The sequence below is a fragment of the Globicephala melas genome, chromosome 17, assembly GCF_963455315.2.
Source record: "Globicephala melas chromosome 17, mGloMel1.2, whole genome shotgun sequence".
NCBI lineage: Eukaryota > Metazoa > Chordata > Mammalia > Artiodactyla > Delphinidae > Globicephala > Globicephala melas.
This window is the reverse complement of record NC_083330.1, coordinates 60,736,942-60,761,128: the sequence shown is the minus strand read 5'-3', so window position 1 is coordinate 60,761,128 and position 24,187 is coordinate 60,736,942. Positions and strand designations below refer to the sequence as shown.

The following is a 24,187-nucleotide window of genomic DNA, read 5'->3' as shown; positions in this document are numbered from 1 at the left end:
TTTTTCCTAATTTGTAGAGGTAATTGGACAGTACGTGGTCATTGGTGGAAGAATTCACTATGATGTTTTAATCTTTTTAGATTAGGCTGTGAGACAAGAGATCATGGTACATGCTGCGTTTCTTAATGGAACTTAATGGAAGCTAAACAGGTAAAGAAAAGTCTTCTTCCTTCTAACCTATCTATGTTAGCTAATGTTTAAGTACAGTAACCCTTCCCATCTACAAACAATTCTTTAGGTGAATGGGAAATGTTGTTGGAGAAAGATGGAAAAGAGGCATATTTGTTCAGTTTCATCCTTCATTCCTTTACCCTGTTACTTGCTCCACAAATATTTACTGTTTGTACATTATGTGGCAGGCACTATTCAAGGCTTTGGAGATACAGAAGTGAACAAAAAGAAAATTATGTCTGCATTTTAGGTGTTTATACTCTAAAAGTAGAGACAGTAAAACAAACAAATAAATAAGGTACGTATAATCATTATAACAGCTACGTAGAATGTTAACAGGATGATATGAGAGAGAATGACGGGGTATGAGCTATGTGAGATGGGATGAGCAGAGGTCATTCTGAGAATAGCATATGGACAAGTTTGCAAAGAGACATGGAAAGAGTCTTTTGGGCAGCAGGAATGGCTAATGCAAAGCTCTGAGGTATGAAAGAGCTTGACAAGTTCAAGATACAGAAAGGGGGATAATATATAGCTAAATAGGACTAAAAATCAGAGAGTGGCATGGAGTAAAGTTGGAGAAGCAAGTGGCCAAAACCAGGAGTGACAATAGAAATGAGCAGGCAACTGCATGAGAGGGGTGAAGTCCCTTTTCTTCAGTTACTATTGATGTCTTTAAGTAACCCATGTCCTTTTCTCCTAAACCTGAAACTGCCTTATAACCTTTGGCTCACCCCATCTGAGCAGTGGTATATGAGTTGTCTTCTCTAATTCAGACCTTCCTCTGTTGATTTTACTCAGGAAAACTCCTGTTTGGGAGGCCACGGGGAGACATTTTCCATATGCAATTAAGATAATTATTCAATAAAAATGTCCTAATGTAGTGTAGACAAACAAGTTACATTTTATCCATCTTCCCATGGGGCTTCTTAGAAATCAAAATGTTTCTCTTTGGTTTATAAACTCATATGGAGTTGAAGGCAAATTTAATCTGGAAGGTTCTGATTCATTTACATTTAGCATAGCATTCTTTTACAGTGGTTTGAAGTTTAAGAAACCTCTTGAGACATGTATTTTGAAAAACAACTATTTAACTTTTAAAAGCCCTTTTAGCTCTCTTTGTTCTTAAGAACAGGAAATTACGATTTTTATAAACAAAGAGAAAAGCCTGTTGCTAGAGTTCAGTTTGCAACATAAAAAGTGATGGTGCTTGTGTAAGTTTCAAATTAGGCAAATAGATTCACACATTCATGGTTTAATGAGAAAATCAGACTTTGGTAAAATGAGCAATGGTGTCTTTTACGTAGAGTAGAAAACTATAACATGTTATCGAGATGCAAGAGTTTCACTCTGCATATTTTCTCACTTTACCTCAGTTCAGTGAGTTATTGAATTTCAGAGATTCCAGAAATACCAGACCTTTAGAAAAAAATTATCAAATCATAAACTGACAGTGTTTGGAGAGACTTTGTAAAAGGTCATTTTATTGGTTAAGGCATTCTACGTTGCAAGTGACAGATAATCTACCCAGACTGGGCTTAAACAGAAGAAGAAATTAATTAGCTTATAACTGAAAAAGTCAGCGGTAAAGGGGGTTTCAGGCAGGGGAGAATTTAGAGACAAGCAATGTCATCAGAACTCTGTGTCCTTCCACCTCTAAGCTTCGGCTTCCTCTCTTGGCTTCTTGTGATAGCGAGCTGGCTTTAAGTAGCTTGAAGCCACGTTTTCCTAGGTTCCACTGATGTCCAATGGGGGATTAAAGAGACACACACATGCCCCTTTCTCAGTTATATTGGGTTGGCCAAAAAATTCTTTTGGGGGCTTCCGTGGTGGCGCAGTGATTGAGAGTCCTCCTGCCGATGCAGGGGACACGGGTTCATGCCCCCGTCCGGGAAGATCCCACATGCCGCGGAGCAGCTGGGCCCGTGAGCCATGGCCGCTGAGCCTGCGCTTCCGGAGCCTGTGCTCCGCAATGGGAGAGGCCACAACAGTGAGAGGCCCTAGTACGGCGAAAAAAAAAAAAAAATTCGTTTGGGTTTTTCAGTAACACCTTATGGAAAAACCCTAACAAACTTTTTGGCAATAGTTTCCAGACCCCCCAGATCTCTGATTGGGTCAGGAGTTCATTTCTGAGCCAGTCACTGTGCTTGAAGGGTGTGATTCTCTGATTGGCCTGGCTCCGGTTATGTGCAACTAGGGATTTGAGTGAATTTTGCTTGAACCACAGAGATAGAGATGGGGAGGTGCTATTCCAGAGGAAAATTGGATAGTAAAACAAATACTCCAACAAACAAAGCCAAACAAAAATGTCCACCCTAGAACCTTCTGCACCCATTCATCTGATGTTTGAATCCCTTGAACGGGGAAAGTGGAATAGCAGCCTGGATCGAAGTCCTGGCTTTGCCATAAATTACTTGCTGATGGTGCCAAGTCCCTTCACTTCTCTGCACCTCGGTATCCTCGTTTCTAAAAGGAAGGGATTGAACTTTATGTTCTCTCTGAGTTTTCTTCCAACTCTGAAATGGTAATGATCCCAAGCTTGCCAAATGAGAATGGGAAGATTCTTCTGGCCTACGATTTCATGGAAAAGAAAACGGAAGCAGGCCCAGGTGCAGGGCAGAAAAAAGCCAGCAAACCCTGGGCCATAGAATGAATGAAGCAAAGAGAATGCCCGGGGGAGCAGGGTCAACTGTGGGACAGGACATCTCTCTGCAAGCTGAGGGGCACCCTCCAGTCTCTGCTGAGTACTCTGGGGGTGAGTGCACTGGAGCAGTGGTGATAGTTGCCATAGAAAGGGATAAATAGACTGTTGTTTGGTGCAATAACTCGGTTTCCGCCAGAAAGTTTCACACTCAGAATAAATATTATATATGGCTCCCATCAGCAGTTCCTAATCCGGAAAGGAAAAAAAATGTATATTTTTGGAAGTGTTTTAATAAAGTGCTATGATTCTAGATGTTCACAATTTCTCATATAAAATCCTTGAAGTCATATGTGTTTTGGAATCCAATTTTTTTTTTGAAAAACAATTACAGAACATGTACCATATATTACCAAAAGAAGGATACAGTGTATCTGTAATCATCTGTAATCATCTCTGTAATCATCTGTAATCATCTATATCACTATTTCTGCAGTAAAACACATCAATGTTCACATTGAGAGATAAATAAAGACTAAAAATAGTCTCTTAGTAGGTCAGGTCAGATTTCTGAAAAAAGAAACAAAACCTGTTTTCAGAGTTTTTTGGATTTTGGAGTTATGGTTAACTATGGACCTGTAAGTACTGGAGTTGATTGAGATCATTTTGGAAAAGATAAAGAAAAGAGATGGGATCTGGAGTATTAGTGAGTAAATTGAATTGTTTTCCCTTATTAAAATCAAGGGACATAGAATTTACATCCTTGTCTTTTTCATCTGTGCCTAGTCTCTTGTAGGTGTTCAGTAACTCTTTGTGAAATGGATACTTTCCATTCACTGGCTGTGTTCTTACCATTACGTCAACTTCTCCGCTGAATGGACCACATCAGATTCATGCCCTTACAGCATTTGACAAGCTGATCACTTTTCCTGGCTCTGTCTTTCACTGACTTGTGTCAAGCCACACTGTATCTAAATTCTGGTTCATCCTCCTTGATTTCTTTCTTGGGCTATTTTTCTTCCACCCACCCTTACATACTGGTGTTTCTCTTTCTTTTTCTTCGTGAATTTCTCAACGGTGCGCTAATAGATCACCTACCCAAGGCATCGCCCACCACTTGGATGCTCACATCTCCAAAGCTATGTCTCTAGTTCTTGTGGTTCTTCTGAGATCAGAACCAGTAGTTGAGAAGGCATTTCCAAATTCAAATGTGCAGATGAATTTCAGCAGGAACCTTGCCTCCCCTTATCCTCCATGCACGCAACTTGCTTTAGTGAAGGTACCACCATCCATTCAGGTACGTGAGACAGAATCCTGAGAGCTATTAAGTTATCAAGTGTACCTAGTTCATATCTTCCCTATATATTTCTTTTTCTCCGTCATTTACTCTGCCACTGTCTTAATTCTGAACTTCATCATCTCCTGCCTAGATGACTCAGGGGTCTCTTAACTCACTTCCCTGTTTCCAGTTACCACTTCCATCAGTATGAGAGAAATCCTTCTCAAGCAAAAATCTTATCAAGCCACGACTCCTGTTTCAAATCATGTGGCTTTCCTCACCCTCAAGATCAAGCCCAAACTTCTTTATATGGAAAATACTCCAAATGAACTAGCCTCTAATATCTAGACTCACTTCTGTTTCCTACATTTTGCCCCAATCCTAGGAACTGTTTATAGTTCTTCCAACATGCTCAAGCCATCTTACCTTTTTCCTTTGTCCAGGATATCCTCACTTTCTAAGTGGCTCATCCTCTCAAATGCCTGATTAACTTACATTTGTGATTCAGACTCAGTTCAGACAGCTGCTTCTCCAGGAAGCTGTTCTGATCATGCCCAGCTGGGATCAGGGTCCTCCTCTGCACACCTATAACGTTCTGTTTATGACCTTATTACAACATACTTTATAATGTCTATAGTTTTTCACGGGATTGTTAGCTTTTTGTGAGCAGCGGCTAAGAAGTTCATATTCTATTACGTAGAAAAATGCCTGACCCATGATATCCCTCAATAAATTTTTGTTGAATGAAGGAATGAATGAACACATACACACACATATACATACACACACTCACACCCCACATATTAAGGCTCCTATAAGGCATTCAATATGTCCTTTTACTTTCCTAAAATGTAAAATATTGGCCCATTAAATCTAGGAAATTTTTTTGATTTTTCATGACTCAAATGACTAGTATATCATTCAGGGTAGGTGCGTTATTCTGCAGTAAAAAGCAAATAAGAGTACAGAAATCCATAGATATCAAGAAATTTTGAAAACCCAAACTACTACACTGCTTGTGAATCAGTTATACTTAATATAATTATAATCACAGTATACATGTAATTTTCAATTTTACTTTTTCACTTAATGTTAACACTTGAGTTTTTATGACTCAGCATTCTTCTGTGTATTGTCTGAGAAGGGTTTCTAGTTTTTGTCTAACATTTCAGAAGTTACAGTTAAGCATACAGACTGCTGTACCTCTGAATAAGTTTTGCTTTGATTCGTAACACTTTTGCATAGGGCTTTAAAAAATGGAATATAATTTACTTACAAAAATTACAGGTCAATGACAGTTGTATACCCCATTTTGCAAGTTGTATAATTGCATTAGCCCACTACACAAAACAAGAAATAGAACATTTCCATTACCTACATTACCCCAAAAATTTCTCTCATGTCTCTTTCAAGACAGTTTCTTACCCCCGGGAGGCATCTCCTGTTCTGATCTGTCATCATATCACTAGATTTACTTGTTTTCAAATTAAATATAATCAGTGAAATCATAAAAAAAAAAAGAAGTCTGGAATCTTTGAGGCCACCTGGGTCTTAAGCAGCACAAGCCCACCATGTGCCCAAATCGTGAAACATCTCGAGTACGTGAGGACCAGCAGAATTTTAGATATGAAGACATTTAGTTTGTTTTTTCCACACTTAGAACTTCAGATTTATGAGGAAAAGCACACAGTTTAATATCACATGTTGATTTTTTTTAAAAAAGCAACTTCCAGATCAATATAAATTTATTTTATTCAACTTCTTCTACATCAGCATCAGAAGCCCTGATTCTCTCAGCTTTTACATCTTTTTGTTTTGTTTTGTTTTTGTATCTTAATTTTTATTTTATATTGGAGTAGAGTTGATTAACAATGTTGTGTTAGTTTCGGGTATACAGCAAAGTGATTCAGTTATACATATATCTCTTCTTTTTCAAATTCTTTTCGCATTTAGGTTATTACAGAATATTGAGCAGAGTTCCCTGTGCTATACAGTAGGTCCCTGTCGGTTACCTATTTTATATATAGCAGTGTGTACATGTCGATCCCAAACTCCCAATCTATCCCTTCCGGGACCACCACACACCCCATCATCTGAATCCTTCCTTCCTCCCTCTCCCTGCTCCCATCACCCTAACCATCACCTCTGCGGGTCTGGATTACAGCACTAGCTTGCTGGCTATCCCGTGTCTCCTCCCTCAATCCATCTCTACACGTTACAGCTAGAATAATCCTGCGTGTCAGTGTTTCTCCAGAGTTTACAGAATAAAATATTAAAGCTGTAGCTTAGTATCCAAGACCTGTTATCATTTGTCCCTGACCTCCACTGTGACCTCATTTTCTCATTATCTCCCTGTGAAAGCCTTTGGCTCATGCCCAGGGGTCCTCCTTGAGTCTTCTGTGTCTTATCTGTCCTGGCTTAATAATGATAGTCCTTATCTCTTAGGGTTGTCATTAAGATTGAATGAAACAATATATGAAAAGCCCCTAGCACACTGCCCTGACATACGGTTGGGCTCCTGATGTTATTGTAGCACGTGGTTAAAAATACATATGACACCTTTATGACACTCTCATTAGCAATCTCTTTTTAATGATCAGTGCCTGTGTAGTGTGCCAGTGGCATCCCTCACTCATTAGGATACCCTGAGCATAAAGAACATTGTAACAAACACACACGTGCCCATCAGTCATACTGAAAAACTAAATCGTTCTAACTTGGTTCTTTGTGGTAATCATTCTAGGTCTCATCTTTCAAATGAGGGCGTGCACGATATAGTCCTCAGTCTTGTGGAGCTTCGCTGTGACCGCCAAAAGTTAAGCAGCCCCTCAAAGTTACTATTATTTTGAAGATCAAAGAATTTGCCTTTTTTAGGTACCAGGGATGGAGTGTTATAAATCCACTATGCTGTGTAGTATTTTCTTTTTTTTTTTTTTTGGTACGCGGGCCTCTCACTGTTGTGGCCTCTCCCGTTGCGGAGCACAGGCTCCGGACGCGCAGGCTCAGCGGCCATGGCTCACGGGCCCAGCCGCTCTGCGGCATGTGGGATCTTCCCGGACCAGGGCATGAACCCGTGTCCCCTGCATCGGCAGGCGGACTCCCAACCACCACGCCACCAGGGAAGCCCCTAGTATTTTTCTTTAATAGAAGTATAGCTGATTTACAATGTTTCAGGTGTACAGAAAAGTGATTGAGTTATACATACATATATGTATATATACACACATATATGCTTTTTTAGATTCTTATCCATTATAGGTTATTACAAGATATTGAACATAGTCACCCCCTGTGCTATACAGTAGGACCTTGTTGTTTATCTATTTTATATATAGGGTATTTACCTGTTAATACAAAACTCCTAATTTATCCCTACCCCCCTTCCCACTTTAGTAGCCATAAGTTTGTTTGCTATGTCTGTAAGTCTATTTCTGTTTTGTAAATTAGTTCATTTGTATCATTTTATTAGACTCCACATATAAGTGATATCATATGATATTTATCTTTGTCTGACTTACTTCACTTAGGATGACCATCTCTAGGTCCATCCATGTTGCTGCAAATAGCATTATTTCATTCTTTTTTATGGCTGAGTAATATTCCATTGCGTATATATATATATATATATATATATATATATATATATAAAACCACATATTCTTATTTTTGGTGGATGGCTAACATTTATTTCATACCTGCAGCTGCACATTTTTAAAAATTTTTATTGGAGTATAGTTGATTTACAATGTTATGTTAGTTTCAGGTGTATGGCAAAGTGAATCAGTTATACATATACGTATACATATACATATATCCACTCTTTTTTAGATTCTTTTCCTATATACACCATTACAGAGTGTTGAGTAGACTTCCCCGTGGTATACAGTAGGTCCTTATTAGTTATCTATTTTATATATAGTAGTATGTATATGTGAATCCCAATCTCCCAATTTATCCCCCCCTTACCCCTTGGTAACCATAAGTTTGTTTTCTACATCTGTAACTCTATTTCTTTTTGTAGGTAAGTTCATTTGTACCCTTTTTCTAGATTCCACATATAAGCGACATCATAATTTTTTTTTCTTGCCTCTCAGCGTGCAGATCTTAGTTTCCTGAGCAGGGATCAAACCCGTGCTCCCTGTAGTGGAAGCTCGGAGTCTTAACCACTGGACCGCCAGGGAAGTTATACCACATCTTCTTTATGCATTCATCTGTCGATACACATTTAGGTTGCTTCCATGTCTTGGCTATTGTAAATATTGCTGCTATGAACATGTATCTTTGCAAGTTAGAGTTTTTGTCTTTTCCAGATATATGCCCAGGAGTGGGATTGCTGGATATGCTGTGTAGTATTAAGGTGATCAAGGATGTCACACTGGTGCACTTGCTGAGAACAGGGGTGGGATGCTTGTTCATTGCTTATAAATGTACCTTTATTTAAATTGCCTGAAATCAGGCCATAAAAACAATGCTGTACTGAAGCAAGACTACTGGACTAGGAATCTGAAAATCTGTCTTCTGAGACCTATTTAAGAGCTAATGGTGTGATCCATTAGCATCCGTTTATTTCTTGGTAGAATGTGAATAATACCTGTCTTCTTAGAAGACTATTGTAAATAAATTACACTTGTGAAAATGTCTTGTCTAAATTGATAATTTGATTTCTGTCTGCAATTTGCACATATAAAACATAGTGTCGGGCTTCCCTGGTGGCGCAGTGGTTGAGAGTCCACCTGCCGATGCAGGGGACACGGGTTCGTGCCCCGGTCCGGGAAGATCCCACATGCTGCGGAGCGGCTGGGCCCGTGAGCCATGGCCACTGAGCCTGCGTGTCCGGAGCCTGTGCTCCGCAACGGGAGAGGCCACAACAGTGAGAGGCCCGCGTACTGCAAAAAAACCAAACCAAAACAAAACATAGTGTAATATGCAAAGCATGTTAGAAAGATTTTCTTTATATTTGTGGTATTTGCTGAAAACATTGTTTCTTCAAGACCAAATTAGGTTCCTTTCTAAGATGTAAGTAACCATTACACTCAGAGTCAACTGCAAGTAAGTATGGAGAAGGTTTTTCATTATTATTCCTTGTTGCTTTTGCTGTTGGTATTCCTGAAGGGAAGGAAGGCACACGGAAGAAAGGGATTTTATAGAGAAGAGGTAATTTGAGAAATATGACTATTTTGGGGTGCATGAAAACAAATTTGAATTTTTCTCCTTTATATTGAAAACTGACTTGTTTGATAAAAACCAGATTTATTTGGGCTAATGTCTGTGCTACTAGAACAATGCAAAGGCTGCACTACCCCCTGGAGGGACGTCGCAGGTCTTTACCCAGCTAGTCTGGTCGAATAACAGTGGCAAAAACAGCAGCCCCTGCTTCAATTCTTACTGCTCAATAAAATCAGAGCACTGCTCATCTTCCAGACTGCAGACAAACCTGACCCAGAAATGACGAGACTGGCCCCATATCTCACGACTGAGCCAAAATATGAAACAAGTTCTACCTGGCTCCCAGCTCTGGGTTCCTTCCATGGTACCACCCAACCAAGCTGGTTGTGAAAATAACTGTGACTTCAATCCAGAGGACAAAGACAAAAGTAGAGGGTTACTACGAGATGCAGCACTTTTTCGTTTTACTTTGCTTATTACATAACATGCGTGCTGGCCTCAAATGTGTTATTAATAATTCAACCACCGCTAAGGCTGTAAGTGAAGGCTGACAGAGCAATGCCCATCCTCAGTAGGAGGAATGACCAAGATTTGCAAACGGGGAGCCCTGTGACTATGTTCCCAAATCGTATTTTGATTAACCGCGAAAAATATTGAAAGGTGTTGAAAAAGATGATTTGTAATTGTAATGTAGTGCGTGTCTCAAGGACATGAAAGGTACTGATGTTTTTAGCGTCTCCCCTCACACCCCTACCCCCACCAAGTGGAAACGGGCATTATGATGACATTTATTGCTATCTATGTTTTTAATGATTAAGTTTTGGCTTAATGACTTAAAAGGAGCCGTTAACTCTCAGCCCTTACTTAGAACTGCATGTTACATATGGCCTGAAACTGTGGGTTTACACGTTACCTTGAGGCAAGGGACTCAAGAGTATGTCATATTAAAATGGAAAATCTGTCTGAAGTTTCCCACCCTTAAACAGCTGCCTATCGTCTCTAAAATGTACTCGGACTGCCCTCTGCTGGTTGGATGGGAGCACAGCGAAAAGAAAAGTGATGAACATTGGTTTCAGCATTGAATGCTCTTCGATTAATCTGAATTTAATAGAAATGGAAACTACCAAGTGGTCAAGAGAGAAAAACAATGGGACAGAAAAAGAATTCTCACTTGTCACTTTGCAGTGTAAATATAAACCCAGACTCAACAAATTGCATGAAAAAGGATCCCAATGTTGGACTGAAGTCTTGCTTTAGGGTCATTTGATCAGTAATGTTGTCCCACAGCTATCGACTGTGAGTGACCAGAGCTCATTTGAGTTCTGAGTAGATTTGTCTCAGGTCCCCTGAACTGTAGGACAGGATGCAATGGAGCCTCGGGACAACAATGTTGCATTTGTTTTCATTCATTTGTTCACTTCATAGCCTGGTGCCCTTTATTGAACCCTGGTGGCAGATGAAAAGATTGGTATCAGGCTAGAGGGCAAAAACAGAGGTAGCTGAAGATCCATGGAAAATGTTATGTGTTTCACTGTAAAATGCTCTCGCATTTCTCCAGTGTTTATCTACCAAATTCATGGCCATGATAAAATCTAAAAAGTATAAATTTACTCAACTCATTGCACTAGATTCAGAATTGTAATCTGTCTTAGGTACCAGTACTTCCTGGCTTCTTGGACCATATCGTTTGGGTTGGAGGTGTGGCTGTGCTCCTACCTGCATGCCTTTACACAAGTCCCCAAGTTTCAGCGAACTCAGTTTCCACATCTGGAAAATGGTGATCATAAGGGTATGTCTTGGGTTATTTGGAGGGTTAAGTATGATACATCCAATATTCTTGGATCAGTGACAAGCACATACTAAATGTTCAATAAATGTTAGCTGCTAATATTATTCTACAGTCAAAAGAGAGGGAATTTCTGCTAAAAGCTTCATTCACAGAGGAGCCATAAAATCATTCCCTGACATTGACGTGTCTAATATTCAGAGAGCAAAAAAAAGAAAAATTCACATTCAAATTGGTACAGCCACTATGAAGAACAGTATGGAGGTTCCTTAAAAAACTAAAAATAGAATTACCATATGACCCAGCAATACCACTCCTGGGCATATATCCGGAGAAAAACATGGTCCGAAATGTTACATGCACCCCAATGTTCATTGCAGCACTCTTTACAATAGCCAAGACATGGAAACAATCTAAGTGTTCATCAACAGAGGAATGGATAAAGAAGATGTGGTATGTATATATATATATATAAATACACACACACACACACACACACACACAATGGAATATTACTCAGCCATTAAAAAGAATGAAATAATGCCATTTGCAGCAACATGGATGGACCTAGAGATTGTCATACTGAGTGAAGTAAGTCAGACAAAGAGAAATATTGTATGATACCCCTTATATGCAGAATCTAAAAAGAAATGATACAAATGAACTTATTTACAAAACAGAAACAGGCTCACAGACTTAGAGAACGAACTTATGGTTACCAGAGGGGAAGGATGGGGGGAAGGGATAGTTAGGGAGTTAGGAATCGACATGTACACACTGCTATATTAAAAATGGATAACCAACAAGGACCTACTGTATAGCACAGGGAACTCTGTTCAATGTTATGTGGCAGCCTGGATGGGAGCAGAGTTTGGGGGAGAATGGACACATGTATGCGTACGGCTGAGTCCCTTTCCTGTGCACCTGAAACTATCACAACATTGTTCATTGGCCATATGCCAATATAAAATAAAACGTTAAAAAAAATGGCCAGGCAATGATAAGTACCCCTCGAGGGCTTCACTTATACACATGGACAGGAAGTTGGCCCCATATGTGCTTGCCTTTCATCTTAGCATCATTCCAGTCGTTTAAACTAAAGAAGACTTGGCACGTGACTATACCACATATCAGATGTGCACGTTTGCTCTCGAATCTGTTAGCAAACATTGAAAAGGGAGAGGGATTTCTGGCCATTCTTCATTTCAGAAACAAAAAAAAGGATAGCTGTGTGCTAGGTGAGGTTGCCATGTTAGAATACCGGGACACCGGACAGCTGGCAGCTGACCAGGGGATTAGGAGAGTGAGTTAGTAGAAAGAGAAAGGAAGATGGACTTCAAAAATAGGACCTGCTATCTCTGATTGCCAGAGGATGCACTGCTGTATGTTCCCGAAAGGAAGCACTAAAATTCTCAGACTAACGTGGTACAGCCAAGACTTTTGGACAAACGTCCAGGGCAACCGGGAAAATCTCAACACTCGCTTGAGGCAGAAGAAAGTTCTATGTGTGAAGAAAGAGAATTTTACGACAAGTCAGCTGGGCAGGTGCAATTTGGTTTAGAGTGGGCTTAAGCCTCTTGGGGCAAAGCCCAAACTCCTTAGCATGACACGGCAGGACCTTCATAATGGGAGCCTGCTAACAGCTCCAGCATCATCCCTGCATCCGTCACTATCTCACATTCCAAGCTGCCTCCACACCGAACCACTTTGCTTCCGGAACACAGCATCTCTTTTTCTGTTGGACCTCTACGCAAGTGAGTCTGATACCAAGCAGGACCCTGTGGGCCTCCAGGGCACAAAAGCCTTTCTCCATCCCCCATTTCTCGATTACAGGAAATAGGCTTCATTCAGCCTCCATGACCTTCCATGAGTTCCAAGGGCAGGTTCAAACAGACACTAACTAGGGAAGGGAGAAGACGCAGAGAAAAGGGGAGGAACAGTCAAAAGAAACAATAGTGCAGCCTTGGGTCAGGGTCCTGGTTCCCCCTCAAGGGATATACAGAGCGATATCTTTGAGCTGTTTTGCAGGTACTGAAACCTCCACCAGGCGGGAGAAATTAAGGGTATGGTGCTCACCAGTGTGTAGACCCCAGACCTGGTGGAACCAGAAGGTTGATGATGCTGACTTCCACTTACCTCACCATCAACCAATCAGAAGACTGTCCACAAGCTGATCACACCCTCTTTGAACGCTTACTATAAAACTCACTACGCCCTCCAGGTTGGGACAGACAGTTTTTGAGGACATTAGCCTGCTGGGGCTCCCTTTGCCTGGCAAAGCAATTAAAGCTATTCTTTTCTACTTCACCCAAAACTCTTGTCTCCAAGATTTAATTCGGTTTCAGGGTACAGAAGCTATATTTGGCTTCAGGTCCTTCTGCCTGGAATGCCCCTCTCCTTATTCTCTCGATACTTTCTCGACTACCTCAATTCATTTTTCAGACACCTTGCATATCACTTCCACCAAGAAGCATTCTAACACCTCTCCCCTCTATAACCAGGTTAGTTAGCCTTCTCTCGTGCTTCCATAGCATCCCGTGTTTATCTCTAAAACTAGCTTTTTCTATCTCTATTGCACATTTATTTATAGACTCTCCTCCTTATGGACAGTTGCTGGATCTTATTCATCATCATAGTTTCATCTCTTGTACAATGCCTGTCCTAAAATAGGTTCTCAATGTATATCTTGAATGGTTGAAAAGACTCTCTTACTTTCCTTAGGAATAATCCAGAATTTCTACTTGAGAGGTTCACTTTGTGGTTGATTTTACCTTAGTGGTGAGGTCACCCTTTGGGCATTGCTTAAGGAAATGTCAACACTTTAAAAGCCCTGACGTCAACAACTGCTCTAGAATTCTTCTTCTATTTTTAAGAATCTCCACCAATGTATAATTTATCATTATTTGTATACAACAGCTGCCCTGAAGCAAGCTGACATTTTAGCTTTCAATACAACCAGTGATATACTAAAGCACGTTATACTCTGAAAATACTCGTTCCAACTGATGAGAGCTGCATACAGAGCTATCCACAAAATATTTGATTCATTTGCTCGGTGGTACTTGAAACGTCTTAGAGGGCTTCACATTCACTGTCCTATTAGACTCTCACAATAGCCCTTTACAGGCAGGGATTGTATTTTCCAATCTTATAGAGGAGGAAATTATGATTGCTTTATAGTTTTCCCAGACTTATTCTGTAAACGAGTGGGTGCCAGAGTGACAACCCTTTACCATTTCTAACTTGGATCTTGCATCTGAACTCCAGATGTGTATATCCAACCACTTCTCAACATGGATACCTAAGGAATCTCAAACTTAAAAACAAACTTGACATGTCTGTGTGGGTTAAATTGTGTCCCTCCCCGCTGAAAAAAATTATGCTGAAGTTGTAACCTCCAGTATACCTGTGAATGTGACCTTATTTGGAAACAGAGTCTTTGCAGATGCAGTCAAGTGAAGCGAGGCCATTAAAGTGGGTCCTAATCCAATGTGACTGTGTCTATTTTTTTGACATCTTTATTTGAGTATAATTGCTTTACAATGTTGTGTTAGTTTCTGCTGTATAACAAACTGAATCAGCTATACGTATACATATATCCCCATATCCCCTCCCTCTTGCGTCTCCCTCCCACCCTCCCTATCCCACCCCTCTAGGTGGTCACAAAGCACAGAGCTGATCTCCCTGTGCTATGCGGCTGTTTCCCACTAGCTATCTGTTTTACATTTGGTCGTGTATGTATGTGACTGTGTCTTTTTAAGAAGAAGAGACAAACATACAGAGAGAATGCCTTGAGATGACAGAGGTAGAGATTGGAGCGATGCAATTGCAAGCCGAGGAACCTCAAGATTGCCAGTCACCACCAGAAGCTAGGAAGAGGCAAGAAAGAACTCTGTCAGAGTCTGAGAGAGGGTAGGGTCCTGCCAACGCCTTGATTTCAAGCTTCTAGCCTCCAGAATGTGAGTGAATACATTTCTGCTGTCTTAAGCCACCAGTCTGTGGCACTCTAATACAGCAGTCTTAGAAAACTAATACAGTGGCCCAAACCTAACATTTCATTCTCTTCCAAACCACTTGCTCCCATAGTCTCTTGTAAAGCAGAAGATGGCAACTTCATCCTTGATCTCAGTTTTGTTTCCTCTCTTGCTCACACTCCAAACCCAGTCCATCAACACACTCTGCTGCCTTTCCCTTCACAGCGTGCCTAGAGTTCAACCACTTATCACCATCTCCACTGCTGCCACTCTGGTCTGACCGTCAGCATCTCTCTCACCTGGTTTATTGCAATAGTCCCTTCAGGAGTGTCCCTGCTTCCACCCTTGTTCCTGTAGAGCCCATTCTCAGCCCAGCAGCCAGAGTGATCCTGTTAAAACTTCAGTCAGATCGTGCCACCCTTCTGCTCATGACCTTTCAATGGCTTCGCGACCAACACAGAAAAAGGTAGAGTCCTTTCATTTGAATACAAGACCCTATATAAGCTGCATCCTCCAGCACTGCTTCCTGCCTCATCTCACCCCACTCCTCCTGTTCACTTCTCTCTGGACCCACTACCCTCCTCGCTGAGTCTGGATCACACCAGACATGCCCTGAACTCAGTCCTTTGGAAGGACTGTTCAAATCTCTAAGGCCTTTTCCCTTAGACACCTGCTTGTATCCCTCCCCTAGCTTCAGGATTCTCCTCATCGCCTCTAAGCTAGGCTTTCCCTACCCAACTTATTTATTAAAATGATAACTCTGCTTCCTCTGACCCTCCTATACTCTTTACCTTGTTTTGTTTATCTCCGTAGCACTCATGAATATCTTAATATTTCATATATGTGCTTTGCATTTGTTTATTGTCTCTCTCCTCACATTAAAATGTGCTGTATAAAAAAATAAATAAAATTACATTAAAAAATTTTTTTTAAAGAAAATAAATAAATAAATAAAATGTAAACCCTATGAGGACAGGGACATTGCTTTCTCCCCTGTCTCTGTAGCATCTAGAACCACAGCTGACACGTAAAGGAATTCAATAAACATGTGTTGAATAAGTGGCTGAATGAATAGTCTCTTAAATCAGTCTGCTACTTTTCCCATTGACACACATGACAAAAAAGAAATCCAGTGTCAATGACGTAAATGACCAAACTAGGTTAGCTTTTAAAAAGCTACTGAATGCATCCAATATGCTAACAATTTATTAGCATTCTGCTGAATTAACCACCATAAAATATTTAAACAATTTAAATACCCTTGTCAGACTTACCTGAAAAAACCAATAGATTCAAAAGTGGAAGAGGAGAAAGAAACGAGAGAAGAAAGAGGCAGGAGGAGACCTTTTATAATTTATCAAGATGAGAGTGTTCACTATCAAAACAAAATGAACAAATACCATAAGTAGATTTAAAAGTGAATGGTTTCAGGTGACACAGAATTGCCTGAAGGAGGTTGATGCTAATTTGGGGAAGCCCTTACATCTTTCCTCAACTCTGTTTTAGCAAGTCATCTGGATTTCTTTTCTATGTTTGGAAACCAAATCTACTCAAATCTCTGGACTAAAAACATGTTTAGTTATTGGAATCTTAGCAAATTTAGCAATGATACCCGAGTGAAATAGTGCTTTTTTGGATTAGTAGCAAGCACAATTATACATTTATATTCAATTCTGTAAGAACAGTCAGTGGTGCTGATAAAATAAAAATCACAAATATCTTATTGGGTAAATACAATCTCCCTAACATAGGAGAATGTCCCAATGGAGAGGAATACTCTGGGCGATATGATAATTCAGGCCTTTGAAAACACAGAGGAAATAACACATGGAATGAAACAATGGGAGAAAAACGCAGCTAAAAGCACACACTCAAGATCTGACAGGTTTACTGAACTTCAAAGGAGGCTCCACTAGGGCAAATCTGTAACACTAAGGACAGCATCCTGGTGAGGAAAGCCTGGGACACGGAAACATGGGATGGGCATGTTTGAACAGGTACTGTCAAAGACTGTGGTCCTCTGGAATTCCCTGAAATACTTGGAGCTGCAGAGGTGACTCATCCCTCCTTATTTAGAGTTAGTACTTTCCCCTGCAGAGACCTCTGGCCGAGGATGTGTCCCCACCTTTCTCCTGGACATCTCCCTCAGGGTAGCCCAGCTGAATTCATGTTGGGTTTGATAAAGAATAAAGAGATTTTACCCCAAAGCAGTTGCAAAACTTAACTAGCGTGTGTTAGCAGGAGCCAGTGTACCAATGGCACTGGATGTGAAGGATGCTTGATCAAGAAAAGAACATAAGACTGGATAAGAAAGAATCCCTTAACCCCAGGGGATGGTGCAGACCCCTCAGGGATGAGGATTTGGGTCCCAATACTGGAGAAATGACCAAGACCTGGAGAGGAAGGTGATAGCTGCTGGGGGAATTCAAGGTGGATAATCACAGAGAGATTACGAGCATCGGTTATGGTCCTAAGACCACCTGCAGTGCTGGGGTTAGTAGTTTGTCTGACTTCCTTGTTCTAATTCTTCCCTTAGGACAAGAGGCCCACAGGAACCCTGGAGAAGTGGCTCCTGTGACATGCATGGAGAGGTGGATTTATTTGGCACAAGGAATGGAAAGTGGCAGTCACCAAGGGTGCTGTTCAGAATTCCAACAAAGAGCCATCCACAGGGAGTGCAGGTATCTGACAGCCTCCAGTTGCAGGTGCCTTCAATCTTCCTTTAGCTTTTAAGGCAGTGATCTGAGGTCCTGCTCTTTCTGGGCAATCCACAGCCCATGCCTGGAGTAGGTACAAGGGCTCATCTCTTCTAGCTAGTGTGGGATTCCTCTATGGGCAACCTTGTGCTGGAGCTCTGTAGTGCGTTTGGTTGAGACTTTCTCAGAGCTGGAACCCAGTCTGGAACTCCTCCTGCCTACTATTACTTCCTTGTCCCTTTCCTCTTTATCTTTCATAGGCATTACTTCCAACGAATTGCTTGTACTTTTGACTCTGTCCTGGGTTCTTCTTCCCAAAGGACCCACCGCCACAGGTCTGTAAATATGCTCCCCATTGATCGATGAGAATGTAGGCTTGGATAAATGGACTCACCTCAAACCATACAGCTCTTAATGGAATATTTTTTCCTATTTGAATGTTTATTTAGTTTCATGCTGAATAATATCCATGAAACTATGCCTTTGATGTGCCAATTATACTTTCCTAATGAACACTGAAAGCATAACTATAAAAAAAAACTGTCTGTGGCAACTCATACTCAACTAGCATTGGGAGAGAACGTAGCACATCCATGTGCCGAGAATTTATTTGCCCCATAAAACTTTATTTTTAGACATAAAATATATTTAGGCAACTTTTCCGCTCAGAAGAAATGGAGTAGCTATCATCTCACCAGGAAACCAAAGCAAAGGTATTGATAAAAGTCAATGCCTATGACTGCCAGACCCTAAAATACATACCTTCTCTCTCTTATCTAAATAAGTGTCTAAATAAGACATTTATTTAACACGTCTGTCAAACTAGGAAAGGAGATAAATCCACTTTCCTGACCTCCAAATCAATGATCCATTTCTGTGGCCTCTAAAATGAGCATATGCGCCTTAAGAAATATTGAAGATAACATCTTACACAGAATGATGGAAGAAAATATTTTTTTTAATTAAAATGCTTTACTAATATTTAATATAGGTTGACACTAGTTCATACATTTCATACACATAAATAGGGTATTATGTTCAAAAATTGAGACAACTGTTAAAATAAATTGCCTAAAAGTAACAAATCTTTATTCATCCACTGTTAAATATTTTATATGCTTATGTATATAAATAAATGAAGTTACTCACACTTCAAAACATTTCCACACAGAAGTTTTAATGTATTCAGCAAGATGGCATATTTAACGATCAATAACATGCGTAATTTCATGAAAAAGCAGTGCGGCCCAGTACACTGATGCATCAGGATGTCATTGCTTCAGCTAAACTGTACATTGACCCAGGACATCAGGGCTACTTAGAACGGCACATTGAACTATATACAGGGAATCCAGCAATGGCCTTCATCTAGAATATCTCTCATACATACATATCCAAGGATAAAGCTTGGGGTTGGGAGACATGAAAAATCAAAATGCCACATTATACAGATACCTCCACCCCTTGTTAGGTTTACAACAGTAACTATCATAATTTCTGGCCACAACTACTAGCCACAGCCCTCCACTCCCATCATAATTATAGAAAAATGACAGTCTTTGACAATTCGTTCTTAGTTCTGATGATGCTTTCAGGATTATCTAAGTCAGTTGAGTGCACAGTGACATCTTTGAAAATGTTTGAATAAAGACCTAGTAAGTTTATATGGAATGTTTAATTTTTATGTTATTATTTTCTCTGCTATAGAAGACTGATTATATAACATTTTTGTAATATATTGATACATATATTTAATTAGTAGACAACCTATGAGGTTAAGATTCACTTGAAATAGATTCAGAGCTAGGTGAAAAACACCTAGCCATTTTATACCAGAACTTTTCAAGTGCTGATAAGATCAATTTTTATAGAATATATTGATTGGAACACAAGAGTAAGGTATTGTCATTAATATTCATTCATTCTCTGATTCACTATATAATTACTGAGTACCTGCTATTTGCCATGCTGTGTTCTAGGCACTGAGGATAAAGCTGTAAACGAAACAAATAATTCCTTTCTATAAGTCTTACACTCCAGTGGAGAAGAGGACAAACAAAATAAACAAAATATATATGCTATATATGCTATATTGAAAATATATAAGTGCCATGGAGAAAGTGCAGAAAATAAGAACAGGGAGTGCTGGTGTGAGATTCAAGTTTAAACTCAGTTCTCAGGGAGGGCCTCCCTACAACGGTGACAACTGACTTGAGACCCAAACAGGGTGGGGAAGCAAGCCATGAAAAGCTCGAGAAAACAGGGCTCTGGAGAGAGGAACTTGTATTGACCTATTGCTCGGGGCACAGCTTAATACATGCTCACTCTAAAAAGCTGAGCTTTCAAAACATTAAAATACACACACACACACACGCACACACACACACACACACACACGTATGTTCTAAAGATGATCACCTCTCTCCAAAACCCTGGACCCCTCCCCCATGAATACATTAAGTTGCCACCTAAGACACTGGTTCACTTAGTCACAAACTTGAAACATGATGTTGAGGATAGAACCTTTGTGACTATGACCCAGAATTCCAGATTCTGACACATGAAGAGGTGTAAATTCACACTCTATGTGTAAAGGTCTAATGGTATATCTCAGACTAGAGAACCTTCTGATGTCAGTTCCGGGGGGTGAGCAGAAAGCCAAGCTCATTCAGGAAAGGACTGACTGGACGCAAGGCAATGGAGCAGACGGAAGCCACATAGTCCATAACCAGAATTAACGGACCAGAGAAGTCATTCAGGCAGCTAAGCGCTCTGGAGAACTTTGCAGACCAAAGCGGCCTAAGTTTTTCCCTATCATGCAGGTTTCGCCTAAGTTCTTACAGCTATACTCATGAGCCCTTGGTCGTGACAAAAAAGAAGTTCTAAAAGATGACATCTGTCAGAAACAGTTTTGTGTAGTCAACATTCTTCTAAAAACTTCTTTGGGAGAAAAGGGTCATATTTTTGGATATATAAAATATGTAAAATCCGGGAGAACTGAGTGATACACGACCATGAAGAGCCTGGACTTTGTAGCCAGACTGCTGAGGTCTAAATCCCAGCTTTCCTACTTGCTAGGTACATGACCCTGGGTGTTCTTAAGGTCTCTGTTTTGGTTCCCTCGTCTTTAAAATGCAACAATAATATCTATTCCATAGAGTTGTCACGATGACGATTAAATGAGTTAATATTTGAAAAAACGCTTAGAACACTGCCTGGCATATATTATACCTACACAAATGCTTTTTAAATAAAATAGAGTAAATTTAAACTTCCTTTATAATATTACCTCCAAAGACTCACCTCCTGAACCTTCACCAAAGAAAAAAGATTTACTGGCATTTCCTGAGAGACTGTCTTTTACATAGAAATGTTTAAAGCAGAACTCTTATATATTATGAGTCTAGAAGCTCCACATGTCAAGTTTATATCAAACCTTTAACTGAATTTCAAAGTAAATTGTATAAAAAAAGATGACCCCAAAAGATTATCAAATGAATACTTTATTAGAGTCATAACACTTATAAAATAAATTTCTTTTCATCATGGAGTTACCAGATTTTAAAACCAACCAACGCTTCCTCATTTTTACAGCTAAGATATATAAAGAAATTCTCAAATGCCGTAATTTTTGTTCAAGTGCTTTGTCAGTCAACTCACAAATCTAGATCGTGATTAATTTACAATTCTAAGTATTCACAGTTAGATGAGTTTTAGGCTTGGTTCTTAATGTTCTAGAAGCAATCCATTTACAAAAGTGTCACCAAAGCAGTTTCATGAGATCATTTAATTTAATGCCACCAAGCATGGACCTGTTATACCTTGGAAACAAAAATACAATCTCACAACTAAATCTAGCAGACTAACTTTTAACAATTCTAGTCGGAATGGACAATATATCCTTATGGCACATATATGACTCTGTAATATACAATTCATAATTCAGGGTTAAGAGTGTGGCATGGAGCTAGAAAAACCAGGGAAGTTGGATATTATAGAAAAGCTATGACATCAGTATAAAGTCACAAGACTGATATCCTCTTGCCGCATAGTAAATATACCTTTTATCTCTGTAGTTACCTCACAAACCAAACCCTAATCAGATTCTTCTTTCTAAGGGATTATCACATAAACAGGATTTGATCATTGAGCACTGATTATGCTACTCATTCAGGATTGTTCTACGTTCCATGAAATCTAACAGCCCAGCTTATACATGGCACTTGTAGTGGATGATTTAGCCAAAAAGCAAAGGGTTGAAAGTATAAAATATTCAAAAGCCCTCTTTTCCCAGAGGTATAGCCCTCTTGAGGCAAGAGATAAGTATCTTGTCTGGACGGGTGGTGTGAGCTGGGAGCCTAACTCTGACTTGTTCTCCCCTTCAAGCCATTTTTGGCATGTTACCACGACCAGGGTCTCTGAGGAGGGTTAAAATACTTTTCTGTGCTATTCATATTCGATAGATGTCAGGACTGTTCTCTAAACACGTGAGGATCTACAACTTGAAGTTATATTTCGTACTCTGTTCACATTTAACTCAGAGTCATGTAAAAGAATTAGAAGTAAAAAGTTCACCCTTTGGAGAGCTCTACTGGGTAAAGCCTCACATATCCACACATAAATATCTGTATATTCATGCACAGGGCAAACAGCTGCATTTGAAGCATAAATAAACCCACAGTAAGACATCAGGAGCTAGATACCAGTTCCAGGAGTGGTTAGTGGTCTCTGGGGCTCTCATTTTAAGGACGCCAGATGAGCAGTTTGCTCAGTTGTTAGGAAACACTTAGGTGGATTAAGCAACTAGGGTTCATTTCATTTTTCCTGTACCCAAGACTCTGCTTGAATTAGCTTGAGAAACTATAGCCCCTTCAAGGGTAAGTATTTGACCATTAACCTAAAGGCAATGTAATTACTGCATGAGACTGAATACTATGTGGCTTCTCTAATTCGCTTTATACCTTTGAGGATCAGTTCAATAAAATACAGAACCCATAACCAAGGTTTTACACCAGAGGTCCGCAAACGACAGCCTGCAGCCCGCAGGCCAAATCCAGCCCGCTGCCGGTTTTGTAAATAAAAATTTATTGGAACACAGCTACACTCACTCATTTACTTACTGTCTATGGCTGCTTTCATGCACCCATAGAGGTGAGTAGTTGTGACAGAGACTGAATGGCCCACAAAGCCTAAAACATTTACCATCTGGACCTTTAAAGAGTGTCGATCTCTGTTTTACACTAACACACAGAGTTCAGTGGGAAGTTTATTTGAAATGTGTTTTTCTTCAGGAGTTTTAGTTACCTATTAAAATTAAGGTTCAGGTGACTCAGTAACTAAACACAAGAGATACCCCTTTTTCTCATGAACAATATCTGTGTATTTTATGGATGTAAAGGGAAATTTTCTTTAAAATAAGAAAAAGAGAAAGAGACAGATGTAAAACGAAAGGCTATTTCTCGGTTTAACATCATACTGAAATTAAAATTCCATCCACGAAATGAACCAGAACTCATACTTAAGATTCTCTCCATATACTAAACAAATTACTTTGGGGATGTTGTTATATCTGGACAAAATGGTACCCAAATTGATGAGACATAAAAAGTACACAAATGAAACTAACACACAGGCAGCGAGTTTGTAAGGGGTGTTACGGTCGCCATCGTCGTAAGGCCAGACCCAAACTGCAACCGTAACAAGCTGTCGTCACAAAGGCAAAAATCTAAGAAAAAAGAAACAACAATTCACATCAGATTCATAACCCTGACTTTAAGAAAACATTTGTCCAAAGGAGCAACTGTCTGAAGACTGACCAGCCTACTTAAAGATACTTCAACGCTAATGAGAATCGTTTATATTCCTCTCTTTTCTTGATGAAGAAGACCATTAACCTTTCTTTTCAACGTTCTGGCCCCTAATAATTTTCTCATTTGTGGACAGCCTTAGGGTGAGCCTTTTTTCACGTACTGGACTCACTTGTTAAGCAGTGGTGAAACCCCTAACATGGTACATATTCAAAACTTCACGAGGAGATGTCTATTTGCACAGTGATCTCACAGCCAAGCAAAGTGCAGCTATCAGGACTTGAGGATGCAGCAAATCATTTCTGTGACAATGGAAAGTGACCTTAGAGCTGAAGAGAGAAAACCCACAGAAATGAATCATCAGATTGGTGTGGGAGATAGTCCTCAAGTCTGTACTTAGCTCTGAATCACTGTTCTTTGCATTCAGCAAGGATTTCTTTAGCACCAGCTATGTATACATCAGTACATTTGGTACATATAAACAGATAATAGGTACTGTCCTCACCCTTTTGGGGTTTATGATTCATAGAAAACTACCAAAGCAGTTAAATATGTTAAAACATTATATGTAGTACAGGAATCCTTTACAAGGAAACCAGAGCTCTGAGAAGGAATATCAGATCCACCTACAGAACATTTTTACAGCATAATTACCATTCTGCTATTA

At 39.9% G+C, this 24,187-nt stretch overlaps 1 protein-coding gene across 1 annotated transcript in view; it reads right to left on the bottom strand.

Annotated features, from left to right (window-relative positions):
* Window positions 1-18,864: 18,864 nt before the first annotated feature.
* Window positions 18,865-24,187, bottom strand: part of MAL2 (mal, T cell differentiation protein 2) — a 29,668-nt gene continuing 24,345 nt past the window's right edge. Inside the window, exon 4 of the mRNA XM_030875665.2 lies at window positions 18,865-23,438. Within this exon, the coding sequence (XP_030731525.1) occupies window positions 23,367-23,438 (72 nt within the window). The 3' untranslated portion in view covers window positions 18,865-23,366. The remainder of the gene's footprint in view (window positions 23,439-24,187) is intronic.